This window comes from Eretmochelys imbricata, chromosome 2, assembly GCF_965152235.1.
Source record: "Eretmochelys imbricata isolate rEreImb1 chromosome 2, rEreImb1.hap1, whole genome shotgun sequence".
Classification (NCBI taxonomy): Eukaryota; Metazoa; Chordata; order Testudines; family Cheloniidae; genus Eretmochelys; species Eretmochelys imbricata.
Genome location: NC_135573.1, coordinates 166,371,818 through 166,391,589, shown reverse-complemented (window position 1 = coordinate 166,391,589; position 19,772 = coordinate 166,371,818). Strand labels below are relative to the sequence as shown.

Below are 19,772 nucleotides of genomic sequence, written 5' to 3'. Positions count from 1 at the left end.
AGCACCTACCTTTCTAATTCAGATTCACAACCATATTACAATAAGGGGTGATTTAATAACAAGTATTTATAGTATATATTAATCATAACAGACTGATTAATACACAGCTGAAGAAATAAAAGTATGGAGAATGCAGCACTCTAAGCGGATTGTTAGCAGTCCTTAGCTTACAGATAAAGGCTCACTTATTGGACTGACTGAATGTTATGATGTTGGTCACTACTGCTGAACTTTACAGGTGATTATAGTTATAAAACTGACCACGTGACAAAGTCATCTTGTAATTCAGAGGTAGGCAAACTATGGCCTGCAGGCCACATCCGGCCTGTGGGACCATCCTGCCTGGCCCCTGAGATCTGGCCCAGGAGGATCGCCCGGCCCCTCCCCCACTGTCCTCCCTCCCCCACAGCCTGAGCGCACAGCACCGCCAGCGCTCTGGCCCGTCGCTCTTGCCGGGCAGCTCGGTGGTGTGGCTGGCTCCGGCATGGTAAGGGGGCGGGGGGTCGGGTTGGGGTTTGGATAGGGCATGGGAGTCCCGGGGGCCCAGAAGGGGGGCAGTCAGGGGACAAGGAGCAGGGGGAGTTGGAGGTTCTGAGGGGGGCAGTCAGAGACAGGAAGTGTGAGGGGGCAGGGACAGGCTGTTTGGGGAGGCACAGCCTTCCCTACCTGGCCCTCCATATAGTTTTGCAACCCCAATGTGGCCCTCGGGCCAAAAAGTTTGCCCACCCCGTTCTAATTCAACATCTGTGGCCCCTGTGTGACTTTAAGTCTTATCTATTTACTGAGAAAAACAAGTTCCTACTCTGATTAGCATAACAGAGCTACTACAACTTAGAAAGACCAGGCTAGATTCTCTTCAACCTCATACATCATTAGTAAAATTATCATCTCAAGCCTGATTGTTGAATATTTGCTATGGCTGGTGATGCAACAGTTTGACGTTCTGATCCCAGGTTGAACAAACAAGGTTGGCAGTTAGAAATTTTTTATTTTTTGTTCACATGTAAACAGAACAGTGTTAGTCTGGAAGTTATTGAGAGAAAGAGACGAAATAGGAAACTGTCACAGAGTGATCTTTTTGCAGTCATTTTCAGACTGCAAGGACTATGGTTCAAAAGTACACACAGAAAACCAAAGTACATTAAAGAGTTGAATAATGCAACATTAATCCATTGAAAAGACAACCTTATTTCTGGTGCACAAGTACTAAATGTGGGTATCAGATACTGTGGGTCAGAGATATCTCAGCACTCCCCCGACACGCAATCTTTCTGACTCATTTTTTGGCATGTGCTAAATATCTGGCTAAATTCTGCCACCGTAATGCTGAAACTATGACAACAATATACTATTCACAGGATCACTTACTTAGTGATAAGCAGTCTGGCTCACTGGTCACCTACCTCACATCTCTGGAAACATATTTTACATTAAGAAAGTTAATGTTATTCATTAAAAGATCAATGAAACTATTCATGTTATTTACTGTAGGAGCATGCATACTGTAAGACAGGAGAAGACATTTGATAGTAGCTTGAATTTCCATTATCTGGAGATCAGACTACTTTGAAGAGCGCCTTAAAATCCTGAAATTGTCTAGAAATGTGGATTTTAAATCTCTTTGTAATTCTAATCTGCCAGCTGGCTTCACCCACCAAGATAGAAAATAATCTTCTGGAGCCTTCTGGATGTCCCAGTACAGGGGGTTAAAATATAAAAGCTGTCCATTTTCAGAGAGATCTAAATGGCAGACCAATGGAGAAAATTGCACCACAGCATGGCATCAGATATGTCAAAAAATAAGTTTGCTGGAATCAACGAGAGAGTGTTAAAAATCTAGCTCAGGGGAAGCTTTGCTAGGGCACTGAACTGGGAGTCAGGAAATCTGGATTCCCCTCCTACCTTAGACACAGACATCCTGCGCAACTTTGGGCAAATCATTTAATCTGTTCAGTTTCCCATCTGTAGATGGGGTTATCACTTCCCTGCCTCACAGAGGTGCTCTGTGGAGGCAATCATTAATTTTTAAGAGGTGCTCTGGCACTGTGATAATAGGAACCTTTTAAATACCTAGATAAAGACCTTCCCAAAATGCCAGAAATGTTGGGAAGATTGTGTACAAGCATTCAGATAACTGCAACTCATGTGAGGGCAATAACTCTGGCCATAATTACTAATACACTGCAATCTTTGCCATTCCATGCCACAAGAAGCACCACACATCTCTGTTAAGAAATGGAAAGCCATTAAGGGATGAGTCTGGGGATGCATTTGCCCACCAGCACCTCTCATGGCTGTGGCTGGTGTCACAGTACGTCTGCATCAGTTTCCCCACCTCTCCACCTACAGTTGTTTGACCCTATGCCGGGTGGCTGTCCTCTTATGACTCCATCCCAGTGCTTAATTTGGGCCAGGGCTTCACAGGGTTGAGCCCCAGCACCTGTAGACTTGGCTGTTCATAGCCCCAGCACCTCTGGGCTTGCTGCATCAGTTATGAATGTTTAAAAAAGAAAAAAAAAAGAAATTGCTTGAGTCCTGGCACCCTTTTCATTAAAAATTAAACTGCTACAGCCCTCTGGCTGGATTGTTGATAGTCTCTAACCTTTCATGACAAAGAGTCTGACAGACTAGAAGTCCAATGACTCCAGCAATTGTCACTTAGAACAGCCTCCACAAAGTCCTGCCCCTTTTGCTCTGAGGGGTTTTCATAATTTTTAGATTCCAAGGCCAGAAGGGACCACTGTGATCATCAAGTCTGACCTCCTGTATAACACAAGCCATAGAATTTTCCCCAACATTATTCCTTTTGAAGTAGATCATATCTTTTAACAAGACATCCAATCTTGATTTTAAAATTGCCATGGATAGGGAACCCATAACAAACCTTGGTAAAAACTGTTGTGAACAGTTAATTACGCTCACTGCTAAAAATGTACACCTAATTTCCAGTCTGAATTTGTCCAGCTTCAGCTTCCAGCCACTGTGTTATACCTCTCTCTACCAGGTCAAAGAGCCCTTTATTAAATATTTGTTCCCCATTGCAATAGGGTGGCTTGCCCCTTTAGGGGTAGGACTAGCCAGTGCTGATTACTAAATATTCGATTGGATCAGATAATTCCCTACGAAGAGCAGCAGATGTCTGTAGGGAAGAGGGAAGTTCAGAAAATGTCAGGATGTAAGAAAGGCTTCTGCAAGGAAGACCTTGATACCAGGCTGTTTGGAAGCCAAAGCCAGAACCCCAAGGCTTCAGCCAGGTAGGTGCTGGGAGTGACCTGATAGGAGGGTAAAAACCTTGGACTCTGTTTTGGGACTTTGAGGTTTATTTTTGAGTTTATTCACATAAATAAAGCTCCGACCCCCAAGAAGGGATGGTGAGTGGACAAGAAAAGCCTGCGTGAAGTTGGTTTAAGAAGCCCTTTGAGGGAAAAATTGTTAGCATGAAACCCCTTGCCATGAAGGGTTACAAGGGAGACAGCTGACTCTTACACCCATCTAGGAACTACTAGACTGTGTTCATGTCACTCCTTAACCTTCTTTTTGATAAATTAAATAGGCTCAAGGAGCTCAATCTATCACCATCAGACAGGTTTTCCAATCCTTTAATCATTCTCATGGCTCCTCTCTGAACCCTCTCCATCTATCAACATCCTTGTTGAACTGTTGACACCAGAACTGGACACAGTGTTCCAGGAGCAGTCACAACAAAGCCAGATACAAAGGCAAAAATAACCTCTCAACTCTTACTTGTGATTCCAAGGATCATATTAGTCCTTTTTATTGCCCCCTTTGTTGGTGATGGCAGGGAAACCCAGGCTCACCCGCTCCTCTGACTACCAGCCCAGGGAGCCTACTTTAGTAGCTGCGACCAGTTCCTCACAATCTCTTGCTGCTTACCTTGCCTCTCTTGTAGGCCTTCTCCAGACTCACGTACAGTGGTTCTCCCTCTCTGGAAGTCCAAACTCTGGAGTGACTTCCAGCCAGTCTGAGCAGCTGAAGGAATCTTCTCTCTGTAGATCCTCAGTTTCTCTAGCAGCCACCTATCTCTTCTGATCTGCAGACTTCTTATCCCTCAGCTGTTTCTGACCCAGTAAATAGTCACAGCTGGAGATAGCTAACCTGCTTGTAACCCTTAAGTGCCCATGGTAGTCTGGGTCCATACTCCCCATGTCTGGATGTCAAGGAGTTGCTAGCCCCAAATCTGAATTTGCTGTCTTTCTAGTACAGTAATGTAATGGATTCCTGCTTCAAAATATGTATTTTCATTATGTCCCATGATGCATGCTATGTCAATTCATACCTCATAGACTATTTTAAATTACAAGTATTTTAAAATGTTATTTCCAGGCTGTTGGACTATCCCATTGGTGCTGCTTTCCTGGGTGGGGAAAAAAGTAAACCAGATCAAAGCAGAATGCCAGTGTAACTAATCCCTGTGCAATCAAATGCTTTCCTAAAACCGACTGAATTGAAGCAGCTCTGAAGATACAGGAATAAAAGCCAGCAGAAATCAAACAGAAACTACATGGAAAGGATATGGAGGACAAACAAGGATGTAGACCACTGTAGGAGATGGCAGGGTAGGGTTAACTAGGATTAACAGGATCCCAGGAGGCACAGCAGAATGAGAGGAAAGGGAATGCAAAATATACAAGGGGGAAAGAGGATGATGAGGGGGAGAGAGAGAAAGATAGTGAAAGAATAAGGGAGAATGGAATGACAGCATGAAAAATCAGAAACGGAGGCTTTGGAAAATGGTTGAGAGAATAAGAAAGTTCTACTACATTTTTCTGACAATTCTGTTGTATAACCAACTTATCTTTAAATAAGTATATAATAAATAGCTTATTTTTACAATGGTCTTTAACAATGTTGATGTATCAGTCATAATGAACTGAAAAATTATTTTCATTTTATGTCAGTATTCATAAAAAATGTAAACTGTAATGGGATTATTTTTGTTGCAAGCAATGGGCTTGATTCTCTTCCCACAGTCTTATGCTGATGTAACTCGGTCAACATCAATGGAATTACCTCTGATCTAGAACCTTGAATCAAGCCTTATGTCTGCAATGATGCTAGGACATATTTTATGGGGAAATTTCAGCTCTAAGATACATATCATAGAATGTCAGGGTTGGAAGGGACCTCAAGGAGGTCATCTAGTCCAACCCCCTGCTCAAAGCAGGACCAATCCCCCATTTTTTCCCCAGATCCCTAAATGGCCTCCTCAAGGATTGAACTCACAACCCTGGGTTTAGCAGGCCAATGCTCAAACCACTGAGCTATCCCTCCCCCTTATATACACAACTCCCACTGAATTCTATGGGAGTTGTGTGTACATGAGGGTGGAATTTGGCTCCAGGTGGTTATTACTATTTGTAATATGAGGGATGATGCCCAGAGTAGGCGTGTTTGCATTAGTAGGCATGTTTGCGGAGGCAGAGAATGTTTAAAAGATTTACTGTAATATTTGTTTGCATTTCTAATCACACACTGTCCTCATCATCCTTGCACATCAGTTATTCTACACATTAGACAAGAGTCTTATATAAAGTATAACGAAGGTGCTGTTAGGCAGAGTGTCAAGCTTTCCAGTTGTTCTAGTTTTTGATTTAAAGATAAAAACACTTCAGGGTTTTCGTATATATCAAATCTTTTGAGGCCTGAATATTGTGATTCAATGAAGTGTCCAAGTGGAGGCAAAGAAATAGTGCAGAGTAATGTTCTATATACAGAAGGTCTTCTCGGCCCTTTAAAATGCATGGCTTAGGGAGTTAAATGGTAAAGATAGATAAATACATAGTAAAATATTTTTTTAAAAAGTTAGCTGTGCAATTCCATGAGGTACGTAATTTAACATTAACTACACAGACAAGGAGCCTAAGTAGAATTATACTGAAAATCAAAACAAGACTTAAAAACTTGGCCTATTCTTTACTCAGAGGCTTGTTTTCCTGAGGTCTGAATGTAACTGCTAGTAATGATATATGATTTTTATCTGTTCTAGGTACTCATAGGGTCCCTTCAGTGTAGTGTTTAAGTACCTCCCAAAATGTATATATGTATTTACCTTCACAATGCCCCTGTGAGGTAGGGAAATATTATCCTGCTTTACACAGGGGGAACAGAGGCACAGACCTTAAGGCCCTGATTCAAGAAAGCACTTAAGTGCCCTGCTGAATAAGGATATTTTCTGAATTAGAGCCAAAGGGTCTTGTACAAGGTCACACAGGAAGTCCGCAGGGGCTTGACCTGGCAAGACGCTGAGCATCTGCAACTCCCAATGGCTACAATCAGAAGTGAGGATGCTCAGCACCTTGCAAGACTGAGCCCATGAAAAGTAGGAATTGAGCCCAGATCTCATGAGCCCTCAGTTCAGTGCTTTAACTATATGACTATCCTTTCACCTAGGACTCAGTGCTGAATTCCTTGAGCATCCAGAACTCCCCCTGAAATGCAAGAGCAGAGACATGCCCCTACTCCCATTGAAACCACTAGGAAGAGCAGCAGGCCCTATGCTGCTAGTGAACAATGTTTTAAACTAGTGTATTTCTTGATTATAACATCTGCTATGAACTAAGTTCTACTCCTTGTTGTTTATCTCCATCTCCCATTTACGTCAATGAGAACTGAATCTGTACAACCAATGACAGAATTTAGCCCGCAATGCAGAGTTTAAGTTATGTTTGCTTCTATTTGTTATTACATTATCTAAGAAGATAACACAGTCAGAGAGATTCTCTTCCTTTCAAATGCACATGTTCAAGGTGAGGTGCAACTAAAACTTTTTTTAGGACTTGGTCCTACACAGGGACCATGGACAAATTAAGTCCCACCAAGATCCTCCCATCAGGGCTTCAGTGGGACATAAGTAAAGCACATGCTTTGTGCTGGCCCACTGCAAAGAAGTGAATTTCACCCATGTTGGCACTACTACATAGTTTAAAAATCAGCTTCCTCATCTGAAAATGTGTATTTTAATATAGCATTACTAATTGTTATATAGAACATCCATCCAGGAACTGGTAATTATAATATTTCATAGATCATAAATTCTAAAAATATTATCCAAAACTGACAAATACTTGGTGTTGCGGGGAGGGCAGACTGCAAGACTCTAGTCAGATTGTTATTTCACTTTTAAAAACAACAAAACTCTATCACACTCCTAAGTGGGTAATTCTCCCAGAAACAGTGTCATGTATTACTTATAGTTAGGGCCCTACCAAATTCACAGTAGATTTTGGTCAACTTCATGGTCATAGGATTTTAAAAATCATAAGTGGCATGATTTCAGCTATTTAAATATGAAATTTTACAGTGTTGTAACTGTAGGGGTCCTGACCCAAAAAGGAGTTGTGGCGAGTTGCGAGGTTATTGTAGGGGGTTGCGGTGCTGCTACCCCTAATTCTGCGCTGCTGCTGGTGGCGGCGCTGCCTTCAGAGCTGGGCAGCCAGAGAGTGGCAGCTGCTGGCCGTGAGCCCAGCTCTGAAGGCAGAGCCACTGCCAGCAGCAGCGCAGAAGGGTGGCATGGTATAGTATTGCCACCCTTACTTCTGTGCTGCTACCTGCAAAGCTGGACCCTCATTCAGCTGCCACCACTCTCTGGCCACCCAGCACTGAAAGCGGCAGTACAGAAGGGTGGCATGGTATGGTATTGCTACCCTTACTTCTGTGCTGCTGCCTTTAGAGCTGGGCACCCAGCCAACAGCCACCGCCCTCTGGCCGCCCAGCTCTGAAGGCAGTGCAGAAGAAAAAGGTGGCAATACCACGACCACCCCTAAAATAACCTTGCGCCTTCCCCCCGCCAACCCCGTTACGGTCAGGATCCCCAGTTTGAGACACACTGGTCTCTCCAATTAAATCTGTATACTATAGGGTAAAAGCTCACAAAAGACCAGATCTCACAGGGGGAGACCAGATTTCACTGTCCTTGCTGTGTTTTTCATGGCTGTTAATTTGGTAGGGCCTTACTTATAGTAAATTTATCTGGAGGAAATACATAGTAAAACTGTTCTACTGTGGACCACATGATGCATTCATTTTGCTCACCTGTTTAACAAAGGAAGTTAGTAATAGTGCTATTAATGATTAAGCAGAGACAAAAGACAGTTCTGCTTAAATTTTGTTAAAAATTGCAAAGTAAAGGTCATTTTAACCTCTTGCTCTCATTTAACTATGTCAATTACTAGTGAAATCAGAAACATGTCTAATGGGATTTTTTTTCCTCATACAGGTAGCTTATTTGTTTTACAGTCCTTTCATGAGAAAAACAGGTCCTTCCACAGACCCATATATATTCTCCATATTCACCTGAAAGTCTCAAATGCTAATTTATTTTCTTGATACGGGCAAGCCAACAAAAGCTGTTTAAACAAGCCTCTTCCCATATTTCATTGGTACCGCCTATTTTCTCATTTAATGGTAACGAAAAATGTAGTAAAGAACCAAAATTAGATATTCATCAGTATCAGATACTAAAGTCAGAAATTCAATAGCGTACTAATCTACATCTTCAGTGGATGGCATGCATACATCAGCATTAGGTCGTGTAAAAATCCAAATCAAGTTGACGGTATACAACTGCTGAGCTGAAGTCTGATGAAATAGATTATCTGGCCTCACTGAAGTTTATGGGACTTTTGTCACCAACTTCACCAGGAGAAGGATGAGACTTAGATTCTTTACAATAACACATTCTAAGCACATCTCACCTTTGAAACAAATTCTACTGTCACATTAGTGTAAATCTGGAATAATTCCACTGAAGGTTATGGAGATACTCCAGATTTACACTCATGTACATGAGATCAGAATCTGGTCCATCGACTCCAGTGGGGTTACTCCAGTTTTACTGTACTCAGCGAAAACTGGATGGAGAACTTGGGGTTTATTTAGAAGTATCCATAATAATTCAATATATCTGCAGGCATTCTATCAGTTGCAATCTTGGAGATAGGCACATAATATGCCCCCCAAAACGAAGTTGTGAAACGGCTTAAAGTATCCATTACAGAGACAAGGTGGGTGAGGTAATATCTTTTAGTGCACCAACTTCTGTTGGTGAGAGAGACAAACTTACAGAGCAATCCAGGTGTAGACTTTTCATCATAGTCACAATTCAGACAAAAAGAAAAGGAGTACTTGTGGCACCTTTTCTTTTTGCGAATACAGACTAACACGGCTGTTACTCTGAAACAATTCAGACACAAACTTATTCTTCAAAACATATATTCAAATTCACACCTTAGTTCCCATTCCTCAGCACTTTTTAAACTAATTTATGTTAATGCCTCAAATCCTTAAAAATACAGGAGAGAGATGTTAGATTTACTATTTTCTTAAAATAAATTATAATCTTAAGAGATCCTATTCAGATAGGGTCAGATACTCAAAGAGGTTACTGTTAAAAAGAAAACTATCTTTAACATGAATTAAACCTCAAATCAGCAACTACTACCAAGCTGACATTTCATCCTACAGGCCAAAGAAATACTGTACCTATATTGTTTTTATTAGTACAGCACTAAGGAATACCTTTGGAGGCAATTGTCCTGCATCCACCACTCCTTGCACAGATCTGAAAACCAGTCATAACACTACAAGAACTAGCAAATGCAAACAAGTGGACAAGTTAGGAAAGTGAAACATTATATTAACAAAAGCACTGTTACACTTCAATCCTCTGTTTTATTGCAACTAAAACGGAGAGAAATCAGACACTTGTTTTCTTAGTTTAATTTAAGGTATAAATACCAGAATTACTGATTTTGCATTTCAATATTATGTATGCTGAACTATAATAAAATGGCAAACTTTTGAAAGAATCACATTCTTTCCCAAGTCTTGGAAAATGGTGTGAAGTAGAGCAATCTAGTATGATGAGAGAAAAGAGAGTGACTTTTAAATGCTTGGTAAGTTTTTACTCCAATAAATGATGACCCACACCTTCATGATATTGGTTTTATTAGTTAGCAACTGGACTTACCAGTCACCACTTTGACATTCAGCATTAATTTATCCTTTAAGGTTCCCCATCTATATTATATGGGTTACGCTGGGGTGGTTACTTAGGGACAAAGTTTTTTTCCCCCACAAAAGAGCCACTTGAAAGCCTGGGGACTGCAGCAGCAGTGGGTGGCAGCAGCAGGAAAGAGCATTACTGTCCCAGGAGCCTCCTAATGCTAGCCTAGAATGGAAGCTGAAATGCGATAAGCCATTTTCCCACAACAGCTAGAGTCATGACACCCTCCTTCTCTGCTCTAATTCCAGAACACCAGCACTTTCTCCTCATCACCTGTGATTCTAGAACCTCATCACATTATCCCAGTCTGTTCAGATTCTAGAATGTCAACACTTTCTTCCCCTGGCAACTACATTACAATTCCAGAACTCCAGCACCTCCTGCATTGTGATTCCAGAATGACAACATGTTCCCTCCCAGCTCTTCTGCCTGCAGTTATCTTCCCCATTGCAGTGACATACAGGGACATGGCGGAGGAAAAGGAGGTAACAGGAACAAGGCAAAACATAACTACACGTGCTGTGTTTGTGCCTGTGGGCCCACCCTCGGGAACACTGGACACAGTTATCAAAACTGTAAATATTTTGCTAGGAATGTGCTGCAGCTCAGTGCTGTTAAACCTCCTGCAACTGAGGGGGTATATACATGTCCTAGTGAATTTTAAGCTACTTGAAATTCCTCAACAATCATTCTCCTTCTCCGTATGGTGCCTCCTGTCCCTCCTCTGTTCCTACACTTTACCCTCTTCTAGCCTTAGATCATTCCCATAGTTCCTTCCCTTCTTTTTCCCTTTTGCAGAACTTTTTCCATCCCTTCCAGGCTGACTTCCTCATTTATCCCGTCAAAGTCCAGAGCAGTTTCCCCTTCTTTTCCCCCCCTCTTTGTGACTCTATCCTTGCGGTTGCCTTCCTTCTCTCCCCATTAGTGCCAGTCCCTCAGGGATTGGCCTCTGAACCTCGGGGCTCCTCTCCTGGCTGCAGCTCGGCACCTTCCCTTGCTTCACTTTCCCTGCCAGCTATGCTTTATTCTCCTACCCCTCTCCTTCTGAGCAGCAAGCACCATCTCCTCCCCCTGCTGTGAACAGCTGAGGGGGTGGGCTGGAGGGGGCTGCTGGAGGTGTGGGGATGGGGGGCAATCTTGGCCAGATCAGGACTGTTGGCACATATGAGCCTGGGCTCCCTAGCTCAGATCAATCCAGTTACCTGGGAAACCTCCCCAGCAGCAGTAGGGAAACCACACACCCAGAGCAACTAAAGCTCTGCTTCCCCTGTTTGCTGCCATCCCCAGAACAACGTTCCCTCTAATTTTTGACAGGGCATGCGTGCAAAAAAATTATTCTGCGCAAATTTTTGAAACAGAGTTCAAATTTGTGTGCCATGAGGCAAATGCACCCAAGCGAGTAAAATGCTTATCCATTTAAAAAGTTTTAATTTGCAATTTGTGATAATAATAGTTTTGCACCATGTTATTTTATAAATGTCACTTTAAATACTTAGAAAAAGGAAATTTAACCTTCTTTCCCTTTCGCGCCCTTCCCCCCGCCAGCAAGTAGAATCTGGCTGTGTTGATAGATGGCGGGCGAACAATGTCACAAGTCGCCCGTAAATGATATTTCGGCCTGGCTTGAATGCAATATTTCATTTTCCGTGCGCACGGTGTTTCGCCGTGTGCGCAGGGTTTAGGATCTGTGTGCGCGGGCACACGTGCGCAGCTTAGAGGGAACTGTGCCCCAGAGGGCTGCGGGAATACTGCAAACAGAGGAAGAGGGTCACCCTTGGTTTGTAGGAGGAGAGGGATCTGGGGTGAGGTAAATAATCTCATAATGATTATTATGAGAATAGCACCCAGGGTCCCCAGGCTAGGAGGGGCCCCGTTGTGCTGGGCGCTGTACAATTGCATTGTAGGAAACCTTCCTGGAGCCTACCAAAATAAATCAACGCACTCCCCACCCCAGGCTAGTCACTGAAGCCACAACTCCCCCTCCCCCGCCTCCTAACTCTGCCCAGTGTGTGGCAGGAGGTCTCTTACCCGCTGGGAGGTTTATTGGCCCCGGGCTGCGCGAGAGTCTCCATGGATGGCTCACTCCTTTCCACTGAATTAAAGGCTTGATACAATTCCAGTTTGAGAGGGGGAGGCGGGGGGAAGGGCGAAAATGATGAGCGGATGCCTTTCTTCTCCTCCTCCTTTCATTCACACTTTCCTCCCTTCTGGCCGAGCCATCCTCCCCTGGCTGTCTGGGAGAGGAGAGAGTAAAGTTACTGTTCCCTGCCTGGCACCCGCTGAGCAAATAAGGCAGCTGGCAGGAACGACTCCTCTCCGCCAGGCACCACGCCCGAGCGAGGGGGCACAGGCAAGGAGGGGAAAGGAAACGCAGCAGCGCCCGGCGGCCCCCCCAGCGCCGACCGCGGCCCCCCCAGCCCGCCCGCAGCCTTCAAGGTGGCGAGCGACCCGCAGGCTGCAGGGCGGGGAGGCACCCGGGAGGCGACGATCCACCTGGGGCAGCGCGTGCCCCGCGCGCGCCTGCCCCCGCCTCACATAGGAATGACCCGCGGCGAAACCGCCCCCCCCCCCCCCCCCGCCCCAGTTACTCCGCTGGGCAGCGCCAGGCTCCGCTCCACTCACCCGAAGGCTGGGAGGGCCGAGCCTGTTGGCGGCTCCGCGCTGTCACACGGGCATGGCCGCTGCCTTGCAGGGGGGTGGAGGGGGGAGCGCCTTGCCGGGCGAAAGGCACCCGGTTGGGAGCGCGGCTCCTGCTCCTCGATCCCAGCCGGTGCTGAAGTTTAGGCGAGGGGAGGCGGAGGCGCGCTGCGAACCCGTTTTCCATGTGACTGCTCGGGACAAATACAAACACAGCGACGGCGCCTTTTCTGGGGCAGGGAGAGTGACACTGCCGTGCACGCAGCTCGGCTCGCACAGCCCGCCCGCCCCATAAATCACCCTCAAAGGGCAACGCCACTCCAACTCCTCTTACACAACCCAGGACAGCAGCCCGCAGAGGGAGGAGGGGGCAGAGCAAAGCGCCTTATAGAACGAGCCACAGCAGCGTATTCCCGATCCTATTACAGCTCAGACCGCAGGCACCTGTCAGTCTCAAGGGGAAGCACCTGCGGCCAGGAGCCTGGGCTTTCAAGGGGGTTGACCCAAGACTGTGGCATTTACTCCCTAAAAAGAGCCATGAACCTCACTGCATGTATTGCTCCAAATGCAAAATTCCCTTCTTCGTCTCCCATATGGCAATGGAAAGCATACGGGGTGGGGGAAGGGTATTTATTTTTTACTGAAAATGAACAAACAAAAACATCCTTCTATAAATGTGCCTTATGGTGGTGGGAAGGGAATTTGCAGCCCTAATTGAAGGTAGAGGGGACTATAGATAGATTAGATTAGATAGAGAGCCTTTAAGGTGTCAGCTCTCCTGAAGAAAATATATCCAAGGTATAACACAGAACTCTCCTGGAATAGTTTAGTCAAGTAGCATTGTCAGGACAGATTATAGTGGAGCCGCAGGTCTCCAATGGGTAAAAGATTAGGACCAACTTTCAGTTTACAGCTCAAATCTTTTACGTATTTTAAATCCTCACAGATACTCAGCTTGCTTTGAAACTTGGTGTGCCTCAAGGGGGTGCTGGGTAGGGTTAGTGATCCAGATTTGACCACGAGATTCCTGAGATCGCCATGGTCACAAGTCATGCTACAGCTGTGGACTTTCCAGCACTGTAGGACAGTTTTGGAACTGTTTAGAATGGTTCTGTCCTTTCCAGATTGCCAGGGTGAACTAGGTTTTCGTTGGGTTACCAAACACAGTATTTTCTGCTGCGTAGATGACACCTTAAGGTGGCACTCATTTAAAAATAGTTCCCCTCATTCAAATTGTCCCAGACTAGCAGCCTAGGCAAGCAACAGTTGTGTTTGCCTCTGCTATGAGACCAACATAAGAGCCTGGGTTTTGTTGCCGCTGTGTGTGCGTCGCTGTTGCTCCTATGCTTTTGGGTGTTATTGGACCCTCAGATATGAATTTATCTGCACCACTCCCTTCCACCCACTCCATTTGCTTCCTTCAATCACTGGGGATGGTAGGAAAAGGGGCTGGGGAGGATTGATGGGCAGCTCAGCCAGCCAAGTTGGGCAGGGACCAGAGAACAGGAACATGCAGGTTCACTAGCTTTAAAGCAAGAAATTTAACCAAGTGAATCTGACAAGTGGGGACAAGGGAAATGAAGCTCACCCTGGCCCTGCTTTTTCACTCAGCAGCACCTCTGACAGCTCCAGGGGCACCTCTTTCTGGAGCTCCCCCCACCCCCTGGAGAAGCCACTAGAGTTTTCTCCATATTGAGCTCTCACACACATGCCTACCTATCAGAGTGTATCTGGCTCAGGTTAGCATCCAGCATAGAATTATTCACCAGACACTGCTCTAGCACAAAATGGGGGAGTCCCCCCCCCCTGCACTGAGTGAGACCTGGCAGATCCTAGTCAGCAGCAACACAGAAAAGATGTCATTGCTGTTTGCAAGAAAGCTACCATCCTTTCCCCAGGCATAAGATAAACTCTGGCAAACATTTCAGACATGGATTTATTTGCTGGTGACATCCAACATAGAGGTGTGCACCTTTTTGTGCACCTCCCCTGTTCTGTACTAACAGTGCCTTTGACTGAATTTCACTGCACTGTACTGTACTTCATTAGTACCAAGGATTTGGGGAGGCATTCACAATCTTCACCTACAATGTAAATAAAATGAAATTAAAATAAAATTCAAATAACTTAATCTAGTATAATGTACCTGTATAATCATCCATGATTTCATCTCCAGTTCACTCCTCTTAACTCCCAACGTTCCAGACTCCAGAAGGTAAAGAATGCAGCTTGCGCTCTCTCTCTCTCTCTCACACACACACACACCCCTCCACCATTCACAATCCACCTTACTGGCTCCCGCGTTCATTTCACGATCCTGTTCAAAATTATTTTCTTTTGTCCCAATTCTGCTTAGAGTTACACAAGTGCAACTTCTGTTCCAATTCATGGGATTTGCATCTGTGTAAATGAGAGTAGAATTTATCCCCCCACATTTTTAAAACTCTCCATGGTTTGTAGTAGTCTGCTCCACACATCTTGTCTCTGTCTCTCTCTACTCTACCTGCTTGTCTAGCACCTGCCTTCTCTGTCCCCTCGCATAATCAGCCCACTGCTATGAGAGAGCCTCTCTCCTGTAGCTTCTGTTCCATGAAGCAGCCTTCCTATATTTCTACCTTACATTGTACATGTCTTACAACATACCTTAATTGATACTTTAATTTTTTCTCTCCCTCTATTATTGGCCTTATCCTTTTATATTCTAATTTATTCACCACCTAATGTTGTCATAAGAGTTTTCTGTGATTTATACCTTATTCTTATTCTCAGTCTTTTAATATATAATTCTTTAAAAACTTTTGGGATGTAATTGATAGGAAAGATGTTACACACAATCGTATTGTTCTATACACACAATATTGGTCTGTTGTCATAGTCATTGAGTTTAAGGCCAGAAGGGACAACCACATAATCTAATGACAGGTTGCAGAGTAACAGCCGTGTTAGTCTGTATTTGCAAAAAGAAAAGGAGTACTTGTGGCACCTTAGAGACTAACCAATTTATTTGAGCATGAGCTTTCGTGAGCCACAGCTCACTTCATCAGATGTTGAAGTGAGCTGTGGCTCACGAAAGCTCATGCTCAAATAAATTGGTTAGTCTCTAAGGTGCCACAAGTACTCCTTTTCTTTTTATAATCTAATGAGACCTCCTGTATTTCATAAGCCATCAACACCACTCAGCATTCGGACACTAAACCCAACAACCAAAATTAGACCACAGTATTACAGCCCACAGGAGAGTGAACTATTATGTGCCACAGGCAGAGAATAGGAGGGACTGAGGTATACCACAGCAGAATGGAAGTCTGTAGAACACTAGAATTATCATTCTAATGTCTCTTCAAAAATGCTGGAACCAATAACAGATTAATCTACTACCGTATATGCAACTGAAGAATCTGGGTTATGGGTAGATAAGGGCCTGATCCTGAAATGTGCTGAGCGCCCTTTACTCCCATTGGCTCCAAAAGGGCATTTAGAACTTTGCAAGATCCTCTGAAGTAGGCCCCATTCTCTGAAAAGTCAAAGGGTGCAGCATTTCCAGTGTGCATTGTAATTCCCACAGTACAAATGGCAGGGTGTTAATCAAGGCCATTTTTAGGCACTGGGCTGTCGTTCTCAGAAGGACTGAGTGAGCAGCTGCAAATCCTGTACAATTATTTGAGTTTGGGAGTGCTTCACCCCTCCCAAGACTGGATTTTCAATCTCTCCCTGTCTGTATAGTCTCTAGTGCCATGCAGTTCAACTGAAAGGATCCTTCATAAAAATCCTTAGAAAAAATATTAAAGATGTTTGGGCAATGGCTTCTTTCAGTCAAATGTCTTAGGTCTTTAAAAAAAAAAAAAATGAAAAAATAAGCAACCAGAACATTACTATGGATTGGTTGGTGGTGCAATATCTTTTTAAAGTCAGTTGATGCCCTGTTACACAAATTTTAAAAAAATTGTTAAATTTCTATATTTTTATCTTGTTTCATACGAAATAAAATACTACTGAATCAATCCTTTGAAACTATTTAATAATACATTCTCCTCGGAAGAAAACAGGTCCACCATGATTTAGGGTTTAGCAAATTTTAATAGATTGAAGTTATAAACACTGAAAATATGAAGTGTATAGTGCACTTAGCTGAACATGTGAGGAATCTAGTCAGACAGGTCAGAAGTTGAGATAGTTTCCAGCAACTAAATTGGTTTCTCTAGATCAGGAGGAAAGGTCAAGATCAGGTCAGGATTAACTAACCTATGTTAGCTAACCCTGGGCTTTTTCCTACTGTAGACACAGGTTAACACATCGTTTACCTAGATTTAGCTGGCTGAGGTCCACCCTAGAACCTCAACCCAGGGTGGACCTTGACTAGTTAATCAAGGTAAAAGATGTAAACCTGCCTCTACAATAGGGAAAGATTGCACATAGATCAGTTAGTGAATATGTTACTAACTTGGTAGCTGTTCAGTCAGAATTTGTCTACCGCCTTTAATACCTCTGCTTGAATTTGGTCAACCCTAAGAGCTTTCCTCCATTTGAAGCCTTTGGTGGCTGCTTTAATTTTATCAGGTGTTGTTAGTCCCTCTTCTTTTTCTAATTTAGCATTCATATTTCTCTGGAACCTGCATGAGTGTTGGCTCTGGATAGTTTTAATACAGAATGGAAATGTTTCTTCCATTGTCTGGCTTGTTCATGCATTTTCAAAATCTGTCCAGGAGAATCCCTGACGGGCATAACCTGTGATGGCCTGGTTCTTCCTGAGAGTCCTTTCACTATTCTATAGAGTTGCCTTAAGTCTCCCCTCCATGCTGCTTATTCTACCTTTGCAGCCTTTTCCTGAATCCAGACATTTATATCTTGCCTGAATCTCTTCTTTAAATCTTTGTCCTTTTCTCTGTATTTTACATCTGATTCTAAAAATTCTGCCTGTTTCTCTCACTCTTCCATTTTTGCCTTCAAGAGCTTTCCACTCATCAGTTGCTGCCCACGTTCCAGATGTAATCCATGCATCTTTCTTCCACTCTCTTCAGTGGCCAACTACTTCCTCTGCTATCTCGACTATTGTCTTCTTCCAGTTTGACCATTTGTCTTTCATACTTTCATTAGCCTGGTCCTGTTAAGCACTGGAATCTGGTCTGTGTTTCTTTGTTTCTGTGATGAAATATGGGTGAAAAAACAAGTGCCACAAGACTGGAAAGATGGCCTCATTGTGGCATTGCCGAAAAAAGGGTGATCTTATTCAGTATATAAACTGGAGAGGTATTATACTGCTATCAATCACAGGCAAAAAATTGACTGAATAAAATGAAGAAAGCAGGGGATGAAATATTACAAGAGCAGGCTTGGTTCTATCCAGGTAGACAATGTTTTGAACACATATTCACTCTTCAAAGGATCATTGAAAAAGCTACTGCTTGGCAAAACCCTGTCTTATTCAGCATTATTGACTTTAAGAAAACATTCAGTAGCGTTCTCAGAGAGACTCTGTGGAATATTACTAGAAGCTATGGAATGCCAGACAAGCTAATAATAAGGAGATTATATGATGGAAGTGGAAGTACAGTAAGACCAGATACTGGCCTGAGTGAGTGGTTCTGTATTGTGTCTGGAGTTAGGCAAGGTTGTGTGTTATCACCTCCTCTTTGCATTAGCAACAAAAGGTATTGTGGACAGAGTAAAATGGGTTAAGCGAGATGAGCTACACAACCTTGACTTTGCAAAAGACATTGCTTTACTACATATGACATGGAGTGGAATGATTGTCTTTATCTCAAAGGTAGAACAGGAAATAGAAAAGTTGGATTGAAAGTAAATGCACAGAACACTAAGATTATGAAGGTAAGAAACCGGACAACAGATACAAAGTTGTATGTGGATGGAAAATAAATCAAATAGGTAGAAGCATTCTGCTATCTGGGGTGTGTGATGACATCTTAATGTGGCTTTCATAAAGATATTCATATGAGATTAGGAAAAGCAAACATCGTTTTTGAAGGTGGAACAACATCTGGTCAAAGAGAGGTGTAAGAGTGCGTGGTCGTCCCTCCCTGTTAATCTCTGAGGAGGGCCATGCCTCCTCACTGGCATGCACCTCTGAAGGTGATATAAAAAGGGGAATTAGCTGCTCCCAGTGTTCAGGCCCTCAAGCCAGGCGGAGCAGTAAAGCAGTCTATGAGCCTCAACCCCCAGTAAGGGCAGGGTAGCAAATAGTGTAGGGTGCTCTGGCCTGCAGGCAGGGCAGAGCAACAAAGTCTGAAGCCCCAGGCCCTCATTCAGGGCAGGGCAGCAGATAGTCTAGGGTGTTCTGGCAGGGGTGAGCACAAACGCAGTCTAGCGGGTTCTGTCAATTTCAGAGGGAGGCCACACCTCCTCACTACATGAGGCCTCCATGCCAAACTGATCAGATTATACCACATAACTGTACTGAGCATACTACTATATGGAGCAGAGACCTGGCCAACACAACAAGATCGGAGGCTTCTCATCACAGATGGCTAAGAAGATACCGCACATTTCATGGAAAGACAAAACAATAAATCCGAGAATAAGGGAGCTGACAGAGCAGACATATTAGAAAACATCATCAAAAGAACGGTGGTATAGAAGATGGGAAATAGGCTATGCAAGCATTGAACGTACCGGAGGGAGGAAGAAGAAAGAGAGAACGGCTAAAAAAGAACTGGCAGAAGATAGTGAAAGAGGATATTGAATGCATTGGCATCACCTGGGAAAAAGTATCACAACTATGGAGCAACTATAATCAGTGGAGGCTCTGGACAACCCAATGTGTCAGTGGCACAGGAGAGACTAAGAACTACCTTGTATTCACTAATCTCAACCTAACCTCTTTTTCTACTCGAGGCAAATCCAAAGTATACAACCTTGAATCTTATTCCATAACACAGATGAGATCCTGACCTCAGTTCACAACTGCAGCTTTCTTCGCTCTGTACCTCTGTGTCAATGAGAGTTTTGACTGAGTAATGAGTGGAGGCTTAAGCCATAAAAAGCAGAGTTTTTTTTTAAACGAGTAGGACTGAAAAATCCACAGGGATCATAACACTTCCAATACTTCTACTTACACCATTTGCTTCAGCCCCAGACTCACCTTGCTCTAAATTTT

General features: G+C 43.8%; 1 protein-coding gene across 1 annotated transcript in view; it reads right to left on the bottom strand.

Annotated features, from left to right (window-relative positions):
- Positions 1-12,214, bottom strand: part of COBL (cordon-bleu WH2 repeat protein) — a 226,790-nt gene extending 214,576 nt beyond the window's left edge. The window contains 2 exon segments of the mRNA XM_077808716.1: positions 12,053-12,166; positions 12,168-12,214. Of these exon segments, the coding sequence (XP_077664842.1) occupies positions 12,053-12,166; positions 12,168-12,214 (161 nt within the window).
- Between the last annotated feature and the right edge of the window lie 7,558 nt (positions 12,215-19,772).